Below are 21,304 nucleotides of genomic sequence, written 5' to 3' on the forward strand. Positions count from 1 at the left end.
ACAAAAGCAACCAGAGAGGCATGAAACACACACACACACACACTCGTCACATACACCTCTCTATTCTTGGAAGCAGCAGAGACCAAAATGGATTTTTGCACATTCACATGCACACGTGTGTACATGAAGTACAGCATAAACAGAAATTGAATCTGACCATGAGCTGCCTTGTTACCACATGTGAGGTTGAAGTTTAACGTGGCCTCTGCTGTAATATCTCCAACGCGAGCCATCACTGTCTGCAGCTTAACACCAGCAGTATACAGTAGAGAGGAAGGTGTGTGAGAACATAAGGAAATACCGCATACGTCACACATGTTCTGCTCTGCAAGACCGCAAACTGAACAGGGTCTTGGTTACAGTGATACTTCCAAGAAACCCACAACTGTACTACTTTCTATAGGAGTCAAACGATTCCTCCCTCATACACAGGCAAGGGATGGGAAACTGATTGCGGAAGATACAATCGTGACAGGTGTTTGTAAAGGTTATTATATCTGTGCATGTTACTCTCGTCGTGTTTGTAGAGATACGGTGAATTTTGTCAGTCTGTGTTTAATCGAGAGAGTTTCCCCCGCGTGAAAGATGCTCAGCCTCAATATCGAATGCATCATCACCACATTTTGAAGCCTAATTCCCAGATAATCACGTGACATCATGACTCCCCCAAGGATTGAATAATAAACTCATAAACGGGACTTTCTCACGCTTTGCAGTCTTCACTGCTAGTACTGGAAAAAGAGAAACCGTCTGACAAAGGGAGACTGAAACAGTTACATATTTAATGAATTTGATGTTAAAAAGGCTCTGTCCTACATCCGCCTTCTATGTCCCTGCTTAAACTTTTTGGCTGATGTAATTAGAAAATGGTCGCGCTTGAAAGTGGCTCTGTGGTCGTGCAACTTCTTTTTGGCACCGCTGCAATGTTTGTGTCCAGCTCCAGTGACCGTAAAAAAGAAATCCAAAGACTCTTTGAGCACATTTCATAGTTGAAGGTCCTTGATAAAATGTTCGAACTCTCAGAATGTGACCCATGTTTTAGGTCACAACCAAGCTACTAGCCAATATTGTGGTGTTGAAATCACATACAATACTTTGTTGAAACCGATCCCCCTGTTAGGTTTGTCTTTGAACTTGCGTCTGATGACAAACTGGCCTCAACCCAGCGGTTAGAATTCTTCAAGTGATGACTGAGGGGTCACTGGGAAAGGGAAATACATGTACCACGGCGACAGCACAGACACGCACGGCCCCGCACGACAGCAAGGGAAGCTCCTCTTCATCGAAAATGTCGTGAGATATGTACTGTGTTGTATTTGCATTTCATACGCAGAGACGTGCGCTAGAATGCAATTAGAACGTGTCACGAGATGACGGATCTATCTTACGTGATTTGAAATGATGAGGTCTCAGTGCACTTAGCAGCATTTGTCATGTTTCTGAGAACAGAAATGTGCCGAAATATGGAATAATGTAGTCGGCCAATGCAGGTTACTACAAATACCAAAGGTCTGTCAAAAAATATCACCCATACCAATATATTAATCTACCTTTACCATATACCTATTGTTACTGTTTTTTTTTTTTAAATACTCCAAAGCTCATATTCTTGTTATTCATATTTAAAAGGTTTGCTACTAATTAAATACCTGTTATAGAAAATATATATAGAGTGTAGATACATTTTCATTAAAATTATAAAAGGTTCAGAGAAACTTCAGAGATGAATGGGACGACTGCAAAAAAAGGAAATTAGAAACTGAACACTGTAAAAGAAGATGAGTTAAGTAGCCATTAAAATGAATGACCGTAATACTTTTCATGCACATATTTGATGTCTCTGCTGGGCATTTTAGAGCCATAACTGGATAAGTGTTATAAAATGTGCACACTTTTGGGGTGTGCGGAGGCAGCTGAATGTGTGTGTGTGTGTGTGTGTGTGTACAATAGGGCAACTGAAACCCCACCCTGCTCACCACCATGTGACCCAAAAGCTTCTCAGGTTGCTCAATTTTGAAACAGGCCCTCCATCTTGCTCATGTTTATTGGGCAACAGCACGCACTATATAATGTTAAAAGGGTTAGTGTGAGCTCATGGCAACTTCTTGGAGTACGGCTTATTTGTTTTCTGACAGACTTTAATGTCGATCTAATGAGTATTGATTTATTCCAGCCCTGTTCTCCGAGCCATGCATTGATCCCTATGTTCCTCTGACAGCACGTCATCCATACTAGTTATCCCGTGCCTTCAAAACATGAGCGCTGTTTCTACCAGGAAGTTAGGCTGTTCAACCTCATCTTATTGATGCTTTCAACCTTTGTACTTGTAATGTCCTTGTATAATTCCTGACGCTGGCATTTACTCAGAGCAGGATGTAGAGTTGTGGAAGTTGATGACTTAACAGTGGAGGTCACTGACGGATAGAGCTGCAACTAACCATTATTTTGCAACTAATCGATTAATCTGTCGATATTTTTCTCGATTCATCGATTAATCGTTTGGTCCATAAAATATCAGAAAACCTTAAAAAATGTTGGTCGGTGTTTGTCAGACCTGGAAATGATGAGGTTCTCCAATGTCTTGTTTTGTTTGTTCCACAAACCAAAATGATTCACTTTTAATGATGAGCAAAGAAATAAAGAACATTTAAGAAGCTTAAACAATTGGAAATACTGGTTTAATCACTGAAACTGATGAATCAATTATCACTGATTAATTGTTTCAGCAATACTGATGGAGTCGTATTACAGCGTCCTCAGTGCAGATGAATGGAGCCTCATTTATCCTCCCTCTCCATGATATCTTCCTCCTCCTCCTCCTCGAATACTATAGCTATGGTTATATCACAGCATTAATACAGGAATTGATGTCCTCCCATTATTTAGCCTCTCTTCTGTGCAGGCCAGTGTGCGGAGATGAGAGGCTGATAGGGATGCAGAGGTTGGCTGACCAGAAAAGAGTAGTTACACAGTCCATTTCCCTTCTGTGCTAATTAGTATGTCAACTGTAAAGACACTTCCAATGAGCCATTTAGGGCAAAATAGGAGAGGAGCGGAGCACGGGCAGAGCCAGTGAAGGAGGCTGTTTAGGTGTCATCAAACTGCCACTAATGCATGACCCTTTTCATCGGGGGGGTGGGGATGGGGGCGTAATATTGCAGTTCTCCTCAGACCTACGTGGTTTGCGATAGCGGTGTGTGTGATAGAGAGATTTCACTTCTCTTATATGCTGACTGAAGGTCACTTCCTTTGGAAGCTCTTCCTGAAAACGTTCATATCCTCAATGAGCCAGAGATGCACACCATGCCTCCTAATTCTCGACCACGTCATCTCACTCAAACTGGATATGAATGACTATAAAAGAGGCAGTTGGATTCCGTTGAAGAGGAGCCAAACAAAGGGAGCTAGCCTCTTCTTCTTTTTTTAAAGAATTGTATTAAGCAATAACTGTGGTACGGTGTTTAAGAATCCTTTTGCTTGCGTCAATAGCTTCCTTTCTTTCCATTTTTTTTTTTTTTACCTATCTGTCTTGTCTAACATAACAATAGGTTTTATGAAAATGATGGATGCGCTTTTTGGCCTTGAGAAAAGACTCCAGCTGTCATGCTAAAGATGAAATAGAATGACTTTCCTCCTGTTCGCCTCTGGATGAGGAGCAGATGCAGACGGAGTTCCATCCCACAGAGGCACTGCATCTGTAAGAATACAGATTGACTTTCTACAATGCAATTGTTTTCCCTCCAAGTTCTCTCGCACTCTAAGTTTATCTTCCCCAAACTGAAGTCAGTTGAGGCACACATTCAAAGAATCAGGTGGATTTCCCAGGATTTGTGCTGCTTGTAACCTGTAGAAAGATCTAGAAAGAGGCAGTGTCCTTATTCCAGCCGACCTGAAATGTTCCCAAAGCTTTTTGTAGTGTAATACAGCTTAAATTATGGCATAAATTACAGGTTTTTTCTGCAACATACTTGGTTAAAAATGGGTAGGAAAAATGTCGATCCACCTAGAGCGGGAAAGAATCGAGAGGGGGACAAACCGACTGTAAGAGGAGCTAGAAATGGACTAACGGGAAATGTATAGTAATGAAATGCATTATATGGCTTTCATTACTTGATAGCAAATGGTATAACATTAACAAACCTCTTCCTCTGTACATCTTCACTTACCACACCTCTAAACGTGTGGTGAGCAAGTTAAGATAATGAAGAGAAAGGGGTTATTAAAAATCCTTTTATAAATGCAGTGAAGATGTTGTATACCCCGTGGCATTACATGCACAAGAACTATTGATTATATGTCTTTCAGTGAAAATATCCCCAGTTCTTTTTCAGCATCCACCTGCTGCTGTAGTTTCCACTTAAGCGGATGTGCATATTTTGTGCCTTCATCTTCCTTTTTGTCCCTCCAGGGACGCCTAATGCCTTGAATTACATAACAAGAGTGTTGCCATTCACAGTACCACCATACACGCATGCTCAGATGTTCTCTATTTTACTCGTATTCATTTATTGAAAATTTGTTCCACTCCTCTACTAACCATCTCAATGCACAAATATGAATAGACACAGCATGTTTTTCGTTGTCTGCACAGCTACAGATTTAGGCTTCACTTTATCCCTTCCTATTGGTTTTGGGTTCCAGCCACCACACCCCGTGGCAAATGAATCCCCTCCTGTTCATTAGGAGTCAGAGTAATAAGCCTTTATCACATTGTGGTAAAGTGCTACAGGCTATGTGCTTGCCCCGGTGTCCCTAATGGATGTTGTGTTCCAGTCGTAGCAGCAACAGGTCAGACCTTAGTGAGCTGTGCAGGACTCAGACCGTCCCTGCAGCAAGGCCACGCGCCCACTCCATGTGGTTTCCAAGCGAAATGAGATGATAAATCATCTGATACATATACCACTGCTAAACACACACAGGCACATTACACATGCACACATATTGCCACTGTGCTTCCCTCTTTTTGCAGAAGGGTAAGACAGATTGACCGTCGCGATACGCTTTTGCCCAAGAGCTCTGCTTATTTCCAGGGAGAATTCCCATGGTTCCTTTTCACCTCAATTTAGACCAATACTTGTTAGACACATGAAATACACGTGTAATGACATGTTTTGTTCTTCTGGCAAGTTCAAACGTATAACCAGCCAAGGTCACCCCCATTTCAGCCGGCACAGTCCCTGTGCCCGTTAGTAAGAACGAATGATGCCGTGGTTGTTGATGTTGTCACTACTTATGTTGGTGTTTTTGTTAAAGTGGGGAGAGTGGGTGTATTAAGCATATGGACAGCTCTGTTGGGGGAACTCTCAGGAGCAGATGCCCCCATACACCACCATTTAGCTGCCGCCTTTCACAGTGACCTGGAGTCTTTGGCTCATTTTGATACAGCAAGGCCTGAAAAGGAGCAGAGAAAATGTGCTGAGTCTGACACTCTCCCTTTTACTTACAGCTCACTAGCAGCCATGTTGTGCATTAGGGATTCCCCATTTCTTTGAGCCCTTTGGTTGCCACCTGCTCTAGGTACTGTGTGGGGAGCAGGTTGAGTGTCTAACCTGTCTTATATATAAGTCTCCTGCCATCCATAACCTCTGCTGAGGCAGCATAGTCATTAAGCCCTTCAACCGAAACTCAATGGGAGATTGTCCAACCGTCTGCCTGCCTCTAAGGACTTTCAGCATGGCTGCACTGGCGGACCAGAGTGAGATATTTATACCAGCCAAATGTTTGTTTGCCTCCACAGGCTTTGGAGGCAAACATGTCCTCATAAAAGCCTCCATATAAATGGATATTTGATTTTTTGCCTCGAAGATATCCTCATAAGCACCTCAGATGTTAACAGCGAGTGGCAGTATTCACGTTTAATTAGCACCTTGTGTGAGAAACTCTCCTTTGTCATGGGCTGTTTGTAAATCTATATCTCAATGTCGTCATTGGAGCATCACTGGCATTATTGCTGTCCTTCATCTCTTGAAAGAACTGTGCACGCTGGGTTTCAGAGCATCCGTTCTAAACTGACTAGAATGAAATGGCACTGAGTCACAGCAGCTGCCATCCTTGCAGCGGCACCACATCCATAACACGAAGAAGTAAATCTTTTTTCTCCTGTGACATTGTTTATTGGAATTTGGACTGGGGCTTTGTCCTCTGGCTCTCTGCTTTAGTACTCTGTGCTTCCCTTGCAGAGCCCTTTTTACATCTCTCACTCCATCCACGCTCTCAGTCTCCCTGACTGACTGTGGCAAGAGGAGCTGCCTCCCTTTCAGCTCCAATCATGGGATGACTTTCTCCTTCGCAGTGCTCTCATACTTGCTCTCAATGCATAATTGAAGTGCCTCTGGGTTTGCTGGGCTGATGGGAGAGTCTTGCTGGAATGGTAAAGAACTAACCAGAATTAGTCAGGGAGGCTCGTTTCCATCCATGTGGAATGGTTCGGTTCGGTGTGGTTCGATGGTTCAGTATGGTACCGCTCCATTTTTCGGTACCCTTCCCTTGGGGTACCAGAGAAATGGTACGGTACGAGTGGAGCTAAACCCGAGCACAGCGCGCACCCCGCTTACCAAGTAAAGGTAATGGTCTCGATTGAGCACAAGCCTGACCAAGGGCTTTACCGTTCCAAATCATAACGTACTGTACCAAACCGAACTGTACCATGACGGAAACACGCCATAATACAGTTTTTTCTACCATTGTGCTTACTATCTGTGTGTGTGTGTGTGTCTTGTTCTCTAAAGGGTAGAGGCTATTTTCACGTGTCCAAGTGTGTGGACGTGTCAGCGCAGACAACAGAATAGCTCTGGACAGGCAAAGAAAGGCTTTTAGCAGTCTCTGCCCAAATTGATTTTAAGTCACTTTGTGGCGAATGGGCCTCTCAGCTCTTCTCGTTAGACCCCCGTGTCACTGACAGGTGCGTCGCTGAAGAACCTTAAATAGGGAAATCTAAGGATGCTCTGGTCAGACCCGGTGTTAACATCTGTCCCTGGTGATTTGATCACAAGCGGGTAGCTTTAAGTGCAGGTGTCAACTGTGAACACAACTAAGCCACACTGAGGATCTGATTAGTGCTGTCGCAGAATAGGTTTTTGTCTTACCACAAAAACTTACCAGTGAAAGTAGTCATACCGCTGCCAAGAACCTTAAATACCTGACGAGCCGTTGCTTGGTCACTGCTTGTTTTTCCTGGCTTGTGCAGCAGAAATGGCACACATGTAAAACCCAGATAGAAAGTAAAATAAATGATTCATTTAACTGATTAGCTGTTCTGGCTGCGTACCATTTATCGACTTCCTTCATGAAGGAAACAATATCCTTGTTTTTTCATACATTGATTTATTTGTTGCTGCCCACGCTGAATGTTGTGAATGAGTGGTCACTGGAGCCGCAGATCTGACGTGAGCTGTTCATTTGTGATCGGGTTCCTATGACACAGATGTGAGTGTTTGAAAGTGTACACCAAGCACCGCAGACTCGCACCGTTCTGAATGCTTGTCAAAGTGTTTGTCGGAAGGTGAGAACACCACACTTACATCATCTCAGGAGCACAAAAACCAAAAAGTATTTTTTTACGTGCAGATAGATGCTGAGTCAGTTAAGATGTGTGGAGAAATAAAAGATGGGTTGTTGTGTACAAACTCCATATTCAAAGAAAGCTGCGGACTGTGTGATCGGTCTTTCAGGCGGTGTGATTTTCTAGGTAATCTTTCACACTGTGTGAGTCTGCCAGGACCCCACTCGGTGAGTGGAACTTTAACGAGGCAGATATAGTTTTTTAATCTTACACTCCACATCTGTCTCAGCCCTTTGAATTCATGCAGTGTTTATTTTGAGCCTGAAAGCTCAGTTACCCTGAGCCACCATCGCAGACTCTGTGAATAATTTACTTGTTATACACTGGCATTGGCTGTGCGCTATCCACTGGGGAATATAGGATGGCCTTAGCAGGCCTGGGGAGACATGGGTAGGGGGTTTCATGAGCTTCATAATGTAATGGTTGAGGATTAGTTTTCTGCCAAATGGGCACTTTAATGTCACTATTACCAAGTCTGTTTCTCATCCTCGATATACTTTTGAAGCAGCGTTATTGTCCCAAGTGTTGGATAAGTGGTTATTTTAATATTCAAACTGGTTTATTACCCTGTAAGCTTAAAATGCCTGTAAAAAATTCTAGATTCAGTGGCACTGTGAAATGAAATACTACATAAAACCTCCGTGAAGCACGACTGCAGCTTCCAGCTGTAATTGACAACCACACACACACACCATTTGTTATGTTACAAATACGTTACAGAGATGTTTACTTGAATTCAGCCGGCGAGTGAGGATTGGCAGGTTGATTCAAAGAGAAAATGATATAAAATTAAATATACTGTTGTTGTTTTTCTGTGTCACTGGAGCCTCCGTTTATTTTGTGACCACAGAGGACAACAGTAAAAAATATAGCATTTTCTTTCTCTCTCTCTGACAGGTACACACAGCAGAGAGGTGAAATGGAGAATTTACTTTTAAAATGACTCTCTTTTTTTATGATGTGCAAACAGAACCTTTTTGCCGGACAGAAAATACAGGTCTTTATTTCAGTGTTTCTGTTGTTGCTCGCTATTTCATATTTACAGCTGGCTTGTTACGCTTATATTTCTGTGGTTCTGTTTGCCTCCCATTTAGTATTTATATCGTAACATAAATCACGGGCTTCTGGGATCACATGCTGAGAAATGAAAATCTTCTTTTGTCTCAGGTGAATATCCTCAGAACAAAATCAATGTTCCATAAGGCAAAGGATTGTGTTGTTTTTGTTGTTTTTTGATATAATCAGAATGAAGACTGAGGTGGACTAAAGGGCAGAGGAGATTATTTAATGATAATGCAGAACCAAAACTTCACAAACACTTTCTCTGGAGTATGTTGGACACTTGACATGGCAGCAGCCACAGAGCACAGGAGTAATTTGACATAGGCTGTCATTCTTTACAGGACACATCGCCACTCTCCCACCCGTTTTCTTTCCGAGAGGTTTCAAGCTTGGTCCAATGTCAGGTTGTTCTGTGTCACTGAACCAGTTACTGCAGAAAATGATAATTCCCTGAGTCAGCGACTCTCTTGGACGGAGGGTCAGCCTCTCTTTTCTTCATCTTCTCTCCTTCCCTCCAACTGTCCCTCTCTCTCTCTCTCACACACACACACACACACCACATCTGTGTGTCCAATCTCTCTCTCTTGTCTCTCCCTCTTTCGCTCACCTCCACGGTTAACCTCCCTCACCTGTCCCTGCACTTCAGAAAGGGTCCACACAGTTGCTTCACGGAGTATCATTGCAATTATTTCCACCCCGAGATTGTTACAAGGCCCAAAAAGCAGCGTCCCATTCATTCAGCTTGATAGAGCCACCATCTCATGTCGTCCAATTTCCCCCAACCTGACAGTTAATGTTGCTTGCCTCTGCTGCCCACCATTCTGTCCTCTCTCACAAATGACATTTAGACACTCGACTCCTTTCCACCTTGCCTTGGAGATGCTCTCACAAGGTTACCCAACGTGTATGAAAAGGTCACGTTATTTCAGCCTCCTCCCAGCATCCCACACTCCTGTCAGAGGTGCTGTTAACTTTCTAAACTCAATTCAGTTATAAGCAGAAAGCAAATGTGTTTTTTTTTTTTTATCATCTCCACTGAACAATATGTTCTTATCAGCTTCGAATATAAAGTGACAGGAGGCATCTTGACACTGCACATGTAGATGGGAGCATGACAACGTCAACAATCGAATGTACTTTCCAGTCATATGAAAAAAAGGAATTGGTGAACTAGTTAACGCTGCGATGGCTGTGGGCCCGGCGACAAGCATGTGTCACCGTCTGCTGCGTCAGCTGCCCTGCGACGTCTCAAACAAGGATCCAGAGGAAAGTCGCGAAAATAGAGTAACAGCTCAAACACCCATATACTGGCGCTCTCTCTGGATAATTGGTGTAAAATCACACCATGTCCAGTTGTACAGAAATAGATTTTATTTTATTGGAATTATCGATCCCGTGTGTGGTTGGTGTGGTCAGATCACATGTGTAATTTTGAGCGGTGCTCTTTGATCAGAAACAGCCTCGCATGAGTCAGTGTACTGACTGAAGGCCGTGGCACAGAATTGCAAATAACAGGAGTCAGCGTGACGCGATGATTAGCTGATTAGGTGTTCAGTGAGCCAAGACTAAAGAGAAAAACAAGCACTTGATAGGTTCAGCATCTTTAGGATTTCAGTCAGACATGTTTGATGATTTAAAGAAGGTTATTAAGGCACACATTTGGTATGCAAAGGCCACAGCTTAAATAATAATTACATAAACTGCTATTTTTTGATTTCCATGTCCCTATAAAAGTGGTAAAAGTCCAATTTGTTTCTAACTTAAAAGTAAATCATAAGCCCACAGCATCCTCTAAGCTCTGATTGATGTCTTAATGATATAAGCCTTCTCTGTGACTGTTTCCAAACCTCATCAGCGTTTGCGGATCCCTGGATCCTTTCCTGCAGATGGGATATCAACACATGACCGTCTCAGAATTGAAAGAAGTTAAGGAGCTCAGCAGCTGCACTTAGGGTCAAGCCCAGTGGCACATGCCAAGGTCAGATAAGATACGATGATCAGAGCTTACAATGGAGGAATTTCCTGTGGCACAGATGCTGGGCTCTGATTAAAGTGTGTCGTTGCCGTGGCATTAGCAGCAGCAGCAGCAGTAGTAGTAGTTGTAGTAGTATTAGTAGTAGTAGTAGTAGTGGTGGTAATGCCAATAGCGGTAGGACAGAGCTCCAACAGATTGAGTGTGGGCTGGGTGGTTTCACAGTCACTTAAGGGAGTGACGCAGTTGGACGAGCTCCCTTCACTGGACATTAAGCACAATTATGTGTGGAAAATAGTAAATTCCCAGCTAGCTATAAATCTACCTGTGCCTCCCAAATTTATAAGTCCTCCTCTGCTTCCTTGAACTCCTCCTCATGCTCTATATAACCTGGCCTTCTGAAAAGTGCCAGCTGTGATTCCATACATTAGCCGCGCCGTATTGGGGGGGGGCGTGACCTTTACGAGCATTTTCAATTGAAGCTTTCGTTTTTCCCGTTTCTAATCAGGGAGGCGCAAATGGCCAGTCAGTGCTTTGGAACGAATACAGCTGCTTCTGAATTATTTAGATGATAGATGATTGGAAGTCTTTCGGGCACTCTGTCTCTCTCTCACCGGAGTGGCCTAAGACTCCTATTTATTCTGGCTTTTGAAACCCTTTCGTTTACTTTATTTACTTTGTTTCTTTACTTTATTTATTTTAAACAAGTGTCCTCTCAAAAGCTGACGGGCTGTGTGTGCTCGCTCTCCCTGTTTTTGACCTTGACAGCATGCAAACTCTTTGGCAGAACTTTCACAGAATCACAACACGGAATCTGAGCGGTCTTTCATCCATTGGCATCCGTTCACACACACACACACACACACACACACAGTCCTGTTTCTTTCGCTCTGTATCCTCACTTATTTACTTCTAGCCACATCTGAGCCTTCCACGAGAGCAAGTGTATCGTTTATCTGCCCGGTGGCGTTGGAGTTTTGTCAGCCCACAAAACTCCAACCTCAAAAAGGTCACAGGTTAATGAGGGTGAGTCGACGTGACATATGGGGGTAAGGATGGGGGTTGCTTGAACTTTACATATCCACAGATCCCGGTGGACTCATTAGACCTGCGGCCTCTCTCACCACCTTGTGAGGGTTGCAGTAAAACCCCCAGTTACAGTTACACATCACCTGACATCAATAAGAGCTTCCTTGCAATACAGTAGTCTTGTCGTTAGGTTGTTTGCCTGTGGTGCAACATAGCTGAAAAAGTGTGTTATAATTCAAACTGTAACTAGACTTCCAATATAGGTAATTGGACTTTTTAAGAACATTAGTTTTTCATGGCGGAATTGCCGTTACTCTTTCATTCCATTAGGTGGAGCCAAAAATGCCGGCACTTTGCTCTCAGACCTATATTTCACTAAGTGGTGGGCATGTTGTATGGCTCTTATCTTTGATAGATGGACTAACACATCAGCGAGTGGACACTGGACTCCACCAATCAAAGCCATAAACACTTTATTGCATTTAAGGATGTACATTGCAGACCTCACACACACACACACACACATCACTAGAGACCTGGCAGGGAGCGAGGGAGGAATCAGGGAATTGCTCCCTTTGGTTAATTCCGACTAGCCTACATGAGGTTTTTGGAAGTTTTCATTATAGGAAATGGCAGTAATTACATCTGTTTGTTCTGGATTTACCGTAATCAGCTCAAACGAGCCAAACCATAACGGCCCAAGTCCAATTTTTGCTCTAATCTCATGCAGAGCAGTTATTGGCTTATCATAGTTGTAATTGGTGTGAGCCCTCTTGTCATTGTGAGCAGTGTTTTGTGATGGATGGCTGCATGGGTAAATCCCCAAGGCAGCCAGATTGGAATTGAGCCTGTTGCTGTGTGTTTTCTGAACTAGGATTTAAATGTTTTAGACCTATACTACATACATTACTATATCAATGAGGAGGTTTGTCATCATGAGCCTAATCTGTCTATTGAAAGCTGCAATGACTCTGGTCATTAAACGCTAACAATGAAAATATGGTGACTAATGTGTTTTCTCACCTTGTTCCCTCTGTTCATCTTTTGTCTTGCAGTTATGTGGCTGCGGGCTGCTCGGTGTGGGCATCTGGCTCTCTGTGTCTCAAGGCAGCTTCGCCACCTTCTCACCCTCATTCCCCCAACTGTCAGCTGCCAACATGGTAATCGCCATTGGAGCCATTGTCATGGTAACGGGCTTTCTCGGTTGCCTGGGTGCCATCAAGGAGAACAAGTGCCTGCTTCTCAGTGTGAGTAGAATCTGTAGAATGCCTACACAATGCCCCAGTCTAAATGAGACACACACGAGGGCCACTGTCCGAGCAGAAATACATACGACACTTGGAACTCCTCTCTTTTAAAATGTCTCTCACATGCCCCAACGTGACTAATTCAAATATTGACAGAATTGTCTTTTGGAGATCGCATCTTGCATGCGGTTTGTTTGCACACCACACACGCTGGTTACAGGCCAGTGAGTGGAGGTGGAGGACTGACAGGAGGAGATCAGTCTGCATTACATTAAACCTCAGGGGCTCACCAAGTAAAATTAAAGCTGAGCGGAGAGATTCTCCCTCTCTGCAAATTAACGCCATACGCATGCATGTCATTTTCATGGCTTTGGTCTCAGCCCTGTCAAAGAACACCAGCAGTCAGGAGTCCTTTTGTTTTGGCAACGACTCCATGTGCACAGCACGCTAAATGACGTGCTTGATGACGTGCTTGATGTTTTTATGCTGTGATCCGTCTAAACATTGCACTGTTTGCCCGGAGTTGTACAAGTATTTTATCTTAAGCACAAGTTAATTACAAAACTTCACACAGTGAAATGAGGTTTGAATGAGCCCACTGCAGGATAAAAAAAACAACAACTTTAAATGAGAAGAGTAGCTGGGGCGATGGGTACTTAACATCACAAACAGCTCAAATCCTTGAAGCTCTAACATCAGTCAAAAGCCAAACCAAATACTCAATGTTTGGCATGGATTCTTTTACCTGCCCGTCAACTGTGAAGCAGAGAGAGAGAGAGAGAGAGATGAGCAGAGTGCAGGGAGGAAGGGGTAAGACAGAGACTTAATGGAGAACCTAAAAGTACTAATGTCTCTCATTAAGTCTTTCTTGGTGTGACTGGGTTTTATATTTGGCGAGAATGCTTCTGTTAAGTGTGAATGTGAATGAGTGACAGGCCTGTCCAAGCACACCCAGGAAAACAGCTGAGAGGTGGAGGTGAGGGGAGGGGCTAGAAAGATTAGAATGAGTTTAGATCGGCTGACGCAATCAGATCCAAGCTTTTACCTCGACATGTTACCTCTGAATTTCCTCTTGTGGATTAGCAGTATGCAAAGACGTCCTCACGAGTACGCTGCGGTTTCTTTTTGCTGCCAAAATTGTTTCCGGAGACAAAAATTAGCAAACTATAACGGCCCAAAGCTGCATATGCATTCACATTCCACACAGAATCTTTATTGCACAACTAATTGACTGCTAATTGAAGCTAGGCCTTCCTAACCATTTCACGTGGGTATTCGCACAAATGCCTTCTTCCCGCTTCAGGAATGAGTTTTGAACTAATTGGCTTTTTTCTAAAATCAAGAGCTTTATCAATATAGAGCTGAAGGGTAAGCCAAGAAGGGAGAGGAGAATAGTTTATGAGATGCAAGGCTGTCTTTGAAATTTATATCAGTGTTCACATCGGCCTTATTTTGCAGCATTTATGCCCCTGGTGCAGTTTTTGTGAGTGGGTGAGAACGCAGTTCAAATCCTCCGATGAAAACCAAAAAAAAACAAGTTGTTTTTTTAGGCAATAGTAAGTTTTCCTTTACCTTGTTAAACCTATTTTGAAAACCTACTTTGAAAGGTATGGTCTCAGGATGCTTGAATGCAAACACTGAAGCAGTTCATCACTGGTGTGAACTCAATCTGCACCAATTACACGAAGCACTTCCGCATTATTTTCTGTTTTGGTGACTGGATAAGTTAGAAAAATTAACAAAATTAGTGGCAGGGGACAAACGTGGAGCAACGGACATCATACGCCTATAGGTGCCGCTTCCTTATAAGCACTTCATATCAGGGATGCCATGTCAGATACCGACACCACAAACTTGAGCATCTACCGATACCGATATCAGACCCACACAGTCATTTTAGACTTTTTCAACTATAACACTGTTAATAACACATCTGTAACAGCCATTTTAACCTATTTCATAGACATAATTATCCAACTGTGTCACAAATATTATTCCCTCATGACTCATTTTCTACAGTCTGTGCAAAGTGAAGCATATATGGTATATTTGGATTGTGTTGGGTTTTACAAAGACTAGTGCAAGACTTACCTTGACAGTGTTGACCTTACACCTACTGAAGAATCTCTCAACGCTCATCGTAAAGGCGACAGCAAATAACCTTATTCCACTAAAGGTTCAATTATCCTTTTCAACCTAAAATGACAGATAGGGAGGAGGGGATGATTCTTTCACGTTAAACATTTGTCATGTGTATATTTTACTGCCATGTAATGTTTGTTCCTCACACTCAGTAGAGCTCAGGGACACAAACATTGAAGCCAGTGTAATTGTCCTGACATGGTGGATTTACTGTAGTGCTAGGGCAACTGTTAAAACTGCTCTCTCTCTCTCTCTCCCTGACAGTTCTTCATTGTCCTGCTGATAATTCTCCTAGCAGAGCTGATATTGCTGATCCTCTTTTTTGTCTACTCAGATAAGGTAAGTTCATTATGTTTTGATGTTAGGCATGGATGTTAGAAATGATGTCTCTTTACTATTTCAGTCACTTTACTTTGTGTATAGTGCACACGCAGAAAGCCCAAACCTCGCTCTCTCACACACACACACACATATCACACAAAGCAATAAAAGGTGTTGGCGTGATAAACACGTATTCCTGTTCCCTCCAGCCCTCAGAGATTAGCCTTTTTACATTTGGCAATTTTTCAGACAGCAGGCTGAATGTCTGCATTCCCGCTTTAACCCTTGAGTCAAAGGTGAGGCCTAAAAGCAGTCCAGTCTCCACCAGTTGGCTCCCTGTAATTGGTCCCAAACACATTTCCCATGACCCCGGAGTGAGCCTGAGTCAGGTGCGCGTCTGTTGGGTGACAGCACATGAGCATATGTTTTGTCCGTGCTCAATCAAGTCGCCCCACAAGTGTTTCATCCCACAGTTGACAAATGGCGGCATGAGTAATGAAGTCTTCTATCTGTTTTCAAGGACACAGTCTGATGGATCAGTCTATTTTTGTATCCAAAGTCTCTGTGCGGCGCGGCCCATGGGATGTCAGCTAATTCTCCCTCTTGGTACCCGAGGTTGTTGCTCAAACCTTCTTCAGATAAAGGAATTCATTTAGCAGCCAATCCATTCTCAGATTCAGATCAGGAGTAGCAGGCGCAGCCTGTCGGGAGTAAATATGTCTGTTGCCTTATCTCTGTAATATTACTGGCTTAACTCTGAAGAAAAAATAAAACAAATAAAAAAGAATTAAAAGACGAAAAAAAAAATGCTTTCCCCTCCTCTGCAAGTTAAATAGAGAGCCTCTTGACTTCACAGCAGTGGCCTCACATCACCTGTGAAGAAGGGAAAAGATAACCTCGTAGGGCTTCGTGTTTAATAAATGAGATATAAAATGAGTCTGCATTAGTAAACGGGAGCAGGATATCAGCTGTAGACAACTGTGTCATTCTCTTACTACTGTAGTTGTTGTAGCAACTATATTTTATTTTGTTTACCTGGAATGTGAATCCACGATAATGCTGCTTACTAACAGATAAATTTGTCTTTATTGGTCAGCAAATGTCATTGGAAAGACAGTTATTGGAGTTGGTATTTTCAGACTGTTTCCAAATATGAGGGATGGGGGTGGCGGGTGTTATCACTCAGTTGGCATTCTATGTTAAAGAACATTCGGATTCGGTCTTTGAGACAAGGGAAGCTCATTTCAGGCCCATTTACTTATACATAAATTCTTACATAAATTCTGCATTCTAACAACTAGAACAAGGAAATGTGATAATTATGTTTTTGTTTACACTGTATATGTACAAACGAAAATATCACAGCAACCAGCTGTGAAAAGATGTCTGTGGACTAAAAGAAGTGAATGAAATATATTCTGTGTCGTCCCATAGAGAACAGTTGAAGCTGAGCTTTTAATGCCGAGGCTGCTACGGGAATACGAATATCACGTACGACAGTCCGTCATCTGTAATAAACAGCTGATTCTGAACGAACGGCACATTCTCAGCGCGTTCTAGTGCAAGTTTAGTATTGAAATGTAAATACAACACAGTACAAATTTGACTACATTTTAGAGGAAGCTGAGCTTCCCTTGCTGTCTTAGAGCAATCATCAAGTCAGCGTCCATCACACAAGGCCTTCAGATATTGCTTAATGTTTTCCCTTCTCTTCCCTTGCTTCTCCCCAGTGAGATCTTGTGTGCTGTGTGCAGATCTCCTCTTCCTCTGTTACAGGCTGTGATCAGAGGAATTGCTAATTCACATCTCCTATTTGATCTCCTAATCACAAGGCATTTATTAACAAGTCTGGAAGACATACAGTAGTTGGCCGCTTTTAAGTGCGAATCAACAGAGAGAGGCCTGCAAAACAGAAAGTTTTACCCTTTCAAATAGATCATCAAAAAGTCACGAGTGGCACCGATGCAGAACTGTGATGCTTTCAGGTGACAAGCTGTTGATAAGAGGCGCGGATGCAGCGTGTGTCTGGTTTTGTAGCAGGAACTTATTTTGTCACTGCTTGCATTTTCTGTCTCCTTATATCCAACTGTTAAATCCCTCTTAAGAGGTGCAGCACTAATGGAGAATTTCTTTCTTGCCCATTTCACCCCAGCAGTTTTCCTGCAGGTATGGCTTATGTGTAGGCACTCCCTCTTTGGCTCCACAGCCCAGTGGTGTTAAGCTCTCTGATTAAATGCCAGGTAGAGGCCGTAGTATAACAAAGGTTGGCCCTGCAGTTAGCAACCAGCTGACTACAGCAGATGGCTGGCCCACAAACCAGATTAACGCCATCCGTCTTTAACGCTGTGACCTCATTGTGCCTCCATCGACCCAACACGCCAAGCCGTGCACCACTGAAAGTTTATTAGCTCAGATTGGGGAAGCAGAACCAGGAAAAAATAGTGCCGAAACATAATGCACGGGAATGGGGCTGTATCTCTGGATGTCGGGGTGGGAGGTGGAGGTGTGATGGGGGGGGAGAAGCGCAGGTGAGAAATCAAAGCCAGCAAAAATTACCATGCATGTGTTATATTGGGGAAGGTGTCACTGTAGCGTGAGCAATCAAGAGACAGCTTGATTTGAGCTTAAAAAATGGTCTCACATTATCACGTTTAAGTTTTTATGCTTGAGGCAGATAAAAAAAAAGTTGGGTCGATGCTAATTAGTGCAGTGCAAATAGAAGGCATTTACACTGCACGATGAAAGTGACAACATGGATTCAGATATCGCCCGATCGGTTTCAAGCCTCATTCGTATGTGGCAACAAATCAGATATGAATCAGACGTGTGCTCGTTTGCATCTGCCGTCTACGATCAGATTTGTCAGTGTGACTCGTCATTAGAAATGTGACAATGGTGAATGATGTAGACAGACATGATCAGACCACCCAATCACATGACTCGCTTTAGACCAGTGCAATGGGGTACGAGGGCTCAAGCCACTGGAATCGTGCTGTTTTCAAAATAACACCACTTTAACTCCCATTTCACCAATTCCAGTTGGGGCGTCAAGACCTGCAGTGCAAATGCAGCCTTAGAAACACGTTTCTCCCACTTCTGCATTTTGCTCTGCAGGAAACATGCTCAAATACAACGGGCAAGAGTAGGTATGTGCCAGTATTACAATATTACTCCAACAATGAGTTAAAGCAAGACCGAAATGCGATCAAAATATTAACATATTATTTACCTCACAGCAGATAAATGCACATTTTCGTTTGCTGAATGGGAAAATTCTGCTTAAATCTGTGATATGTTTTAATGGACAATATAATGGCGTCACATAACAGTCTCATAACAAACTAGGATGAAGTAGTAAAGCCCGATGGGTGGCACAGCATTTTGTTTGCAGATTTGTGTTCAACCCCTGGTCACGCTTTATCTCTCCAGACCAATTACAGAGTTGTAGTTTGGGGTTTTCCCCTCGCTCTGTCGAGCGCCTTGGCCTCAGGCTGCCTAGCACGGGCTTACAGAGCAACTGAGGGAATTGAGTATCCTGTTTAATGATGTGTTTTTGGGGACCTCTGGCTCCGATGCTGTTCCTCTCCACATCATTTATTACACTTCAAGGGCAGTTAACAAACACACAGGGCGCCGTGTAATGAGAGCAACAGTAAAACTTAAAAAAAAACGGAAAATGTCTCACACTTTGGGTCATAAGAGTTGAAAGGATATGCTGATTAAAGCTCTGACAGTATCCATATGACCCAACAATCATTATCTAGCTGACAACAAGGGCACTAAACACTTCTATAATAGAGTAAAATGTACAGACTGTTGCAATTAAACATTTCCTCAGCTGATTAGAGCCATCAGTGCGTCTGATCTGACAATACAGAGAAATAAAAGGTTTCAATTTTAATCGAAACAAACAGTAAAACAAGGTTTTTTTTGTTCTGGATTGTACAGCTGTTTCAGACTCTGGGTTTAGTTGCTCTGGGAATAGTTGATTAACCACGCCGAGACAAAAATTCAGTAGTTATCCAGTACAGCTGGATATGTTCCACAAAATACAATTGATATTCACTGGATTCCACCACCATGACCACAACAACAACAACAACAACAACAACAACAACAACAACAGAAACACCCTCCGCCAGCTGCTGGGCTTTCTGTGTGTTGCCGTCTCTGCAGCCTGTACATACTGGGTTTCTTACCTGATCCGTAACAATAAATACACACTGGAACAATGTTTTCAAAGTAGAAAAACTAGCTTTTGTCACCTGGGCCATTTTAGTACTCATTCATCTTTTGGAACTATATGGCCAGTAAGTACTTTTCAAAACAAAGGTAACACAGTGTTTCACAAGATCCGGCAATTCAAATACAGACGCTTTATAAAACTATATAATAAGATAATAATGATACAATAAATCACAAAAGTGGCCTGTTGTTGTTTTCGCTGACGATGACAACGGATCCGTCAAAGTGAAAGTGAAAATTCAGATGTGTTTTTGTTGATATCTGTGTGAAACATTAGTCTTCTTCCACTGCTGGGTTGATTGTTCCTCCTTTGTAGTGATATGTTTACTGCAACAGCTGCATCATCTGTTTTCCTTTCTAATGAACTTAGGCTAAGACTGTTATTCACGTGGAGTTCAACACTAACATTGTTTGGAGATTCTAACTGCTCAAACCGCATTTGGGTAAAAGTGAAAATAACTTGCACCCAATGCACAAATTGCTCTTCTACAAAATCATCGGACCACCCACTGTAAATAAGATTTTTTTTTCTTGTTAAATTAGTGATTCTAAATCCTTCACAGCGCTCCCCAAACGGCCGTCTGTAATAATAATAACAACAACGTTTTCTCTTTTTTTTATTGCACCTTTCAAAACAGCCATTACGAAGCACTTCGCAAAGCAGGGCAGATAAAAACAAGACAAACACAACATTAGCGATAACCAATGAAATAATTCAATATATTTTAAAATCAAAGAAAGTAATATAATGCAACATTTAAAATCAGACAGCCAATAAAATTATACAGCGTACATTAACGTGAAGGTTATAAGTTGTGGTAATGGCTCAAAACGATAAAATAAACAATAAAATATAAGCCTTTCGGTAAACGCGAGTCCTGAATGTTGATTTAAAAAGAGGCAGTGATGTTGTTTGTTTGTTTTCTATTACTAAGAGAATATGAGTTTCCTTGACAGAATTAGTCACAGCTGTGACTTTGCTGACTTAGCAAGAAAACTGGAACACAGACAAAAAAAGATCAGCTCTGTCTCTGTCACACATTTGGAAACGGAGGCTGTCAGCTTCGCTCAGCTGTGGTTATGCTTCCTTGAAATGAGTAAGCGGAGTCTCTCAGTGCCTTCCCAGTGACAGGCCCCCAGCAAACCTGGTCTCCAAGGTGTTTCCATGTCAACACATCCTGGGCCAAAGTCTGACAGGAACAAGTCCTTGCCATGGAAATATTATTATCACATCACAGTGATCCAAGCACAGTGAATACAGAGATATCCCCCCGAGTAGATTTCTTTAGTAAACCTGAAAATTGATAGTATAAAAAACCTGAAATCTGACAGAAATAGCTGTAATGTTTCACCCTTCTTATACCACACCATTGTTTCCCAGTATTGCCTGCTTCTTTTATATATTAAGTAAAGGTGTTGGACTAATTTTAGCTTTGACTTTCACTGTGGCTTATGCAACATTTATTCCAGTCTTCTCCAGCACAACCCAAAGATTTTCAACGAGGGCAAGGTCTGGACACTGTGATGGCCAATCCATGTATGAAAATGATTCTCCCCAAACCATTCTCTCTCAGTTTGAGTCTTATAAATCCTGGCGTTGTTATCTATGCCCAGAAAAACTTGTCATTCAATATATTTAGGTAGTCATCTGACCTCGTTTTTGGGCACATGATATTCCTGAAAACAAGGGCTTTCTGCGTGGAGTTTGCAGGTTCTCCGGCTTCC

The 21,304-nt window shown here is 42.5% G+C and overlaps 1 protein-coding gene across 3 annotated transcripts in view; it reads left to right on the plus strand.

Moving 5' to 3' along the window:
* tspan9a (tetraspanin 9a) overlaps positions 1 to 21,304 on the plus strand; it is a 144,255-nt gene that overhangs the window by 113,567 nt on the left and 9,384 nt on the right. For all 3 annotated transcript variants that reach the window (XM_044035915.1, XM_044035913.1, XM_044035914.1), the window contains 2 exons: positions 12,680 to 12,871; positions 15,278 to 15,352. In XM_044035915.1, coding sequence (XP_043891850.1) covers positions 12,680 to 12,871; positions 15,278 to 15,352 — 267 coding nt within the window. The remainder of the gene's footprint in view (positions 1 to 12,679; positions 12,872 to 15,277; positions 15,353 to 21,304) is intronic.

This window comes from Solea senegalensis, linkage group LG10, assembly GCF_019176455.1.
Source record: "Solea senegalensis isolate Sse05_10M linkage group LG10, IFAPA_SoseM_1, whole genome shotgun sequence".
Lineage (NCBI taxonomy): Eukaryota > Metazoa > Chordata > Actinopteri > Pleuronectiformes > Soleidae > Solea > Solea senegalensis.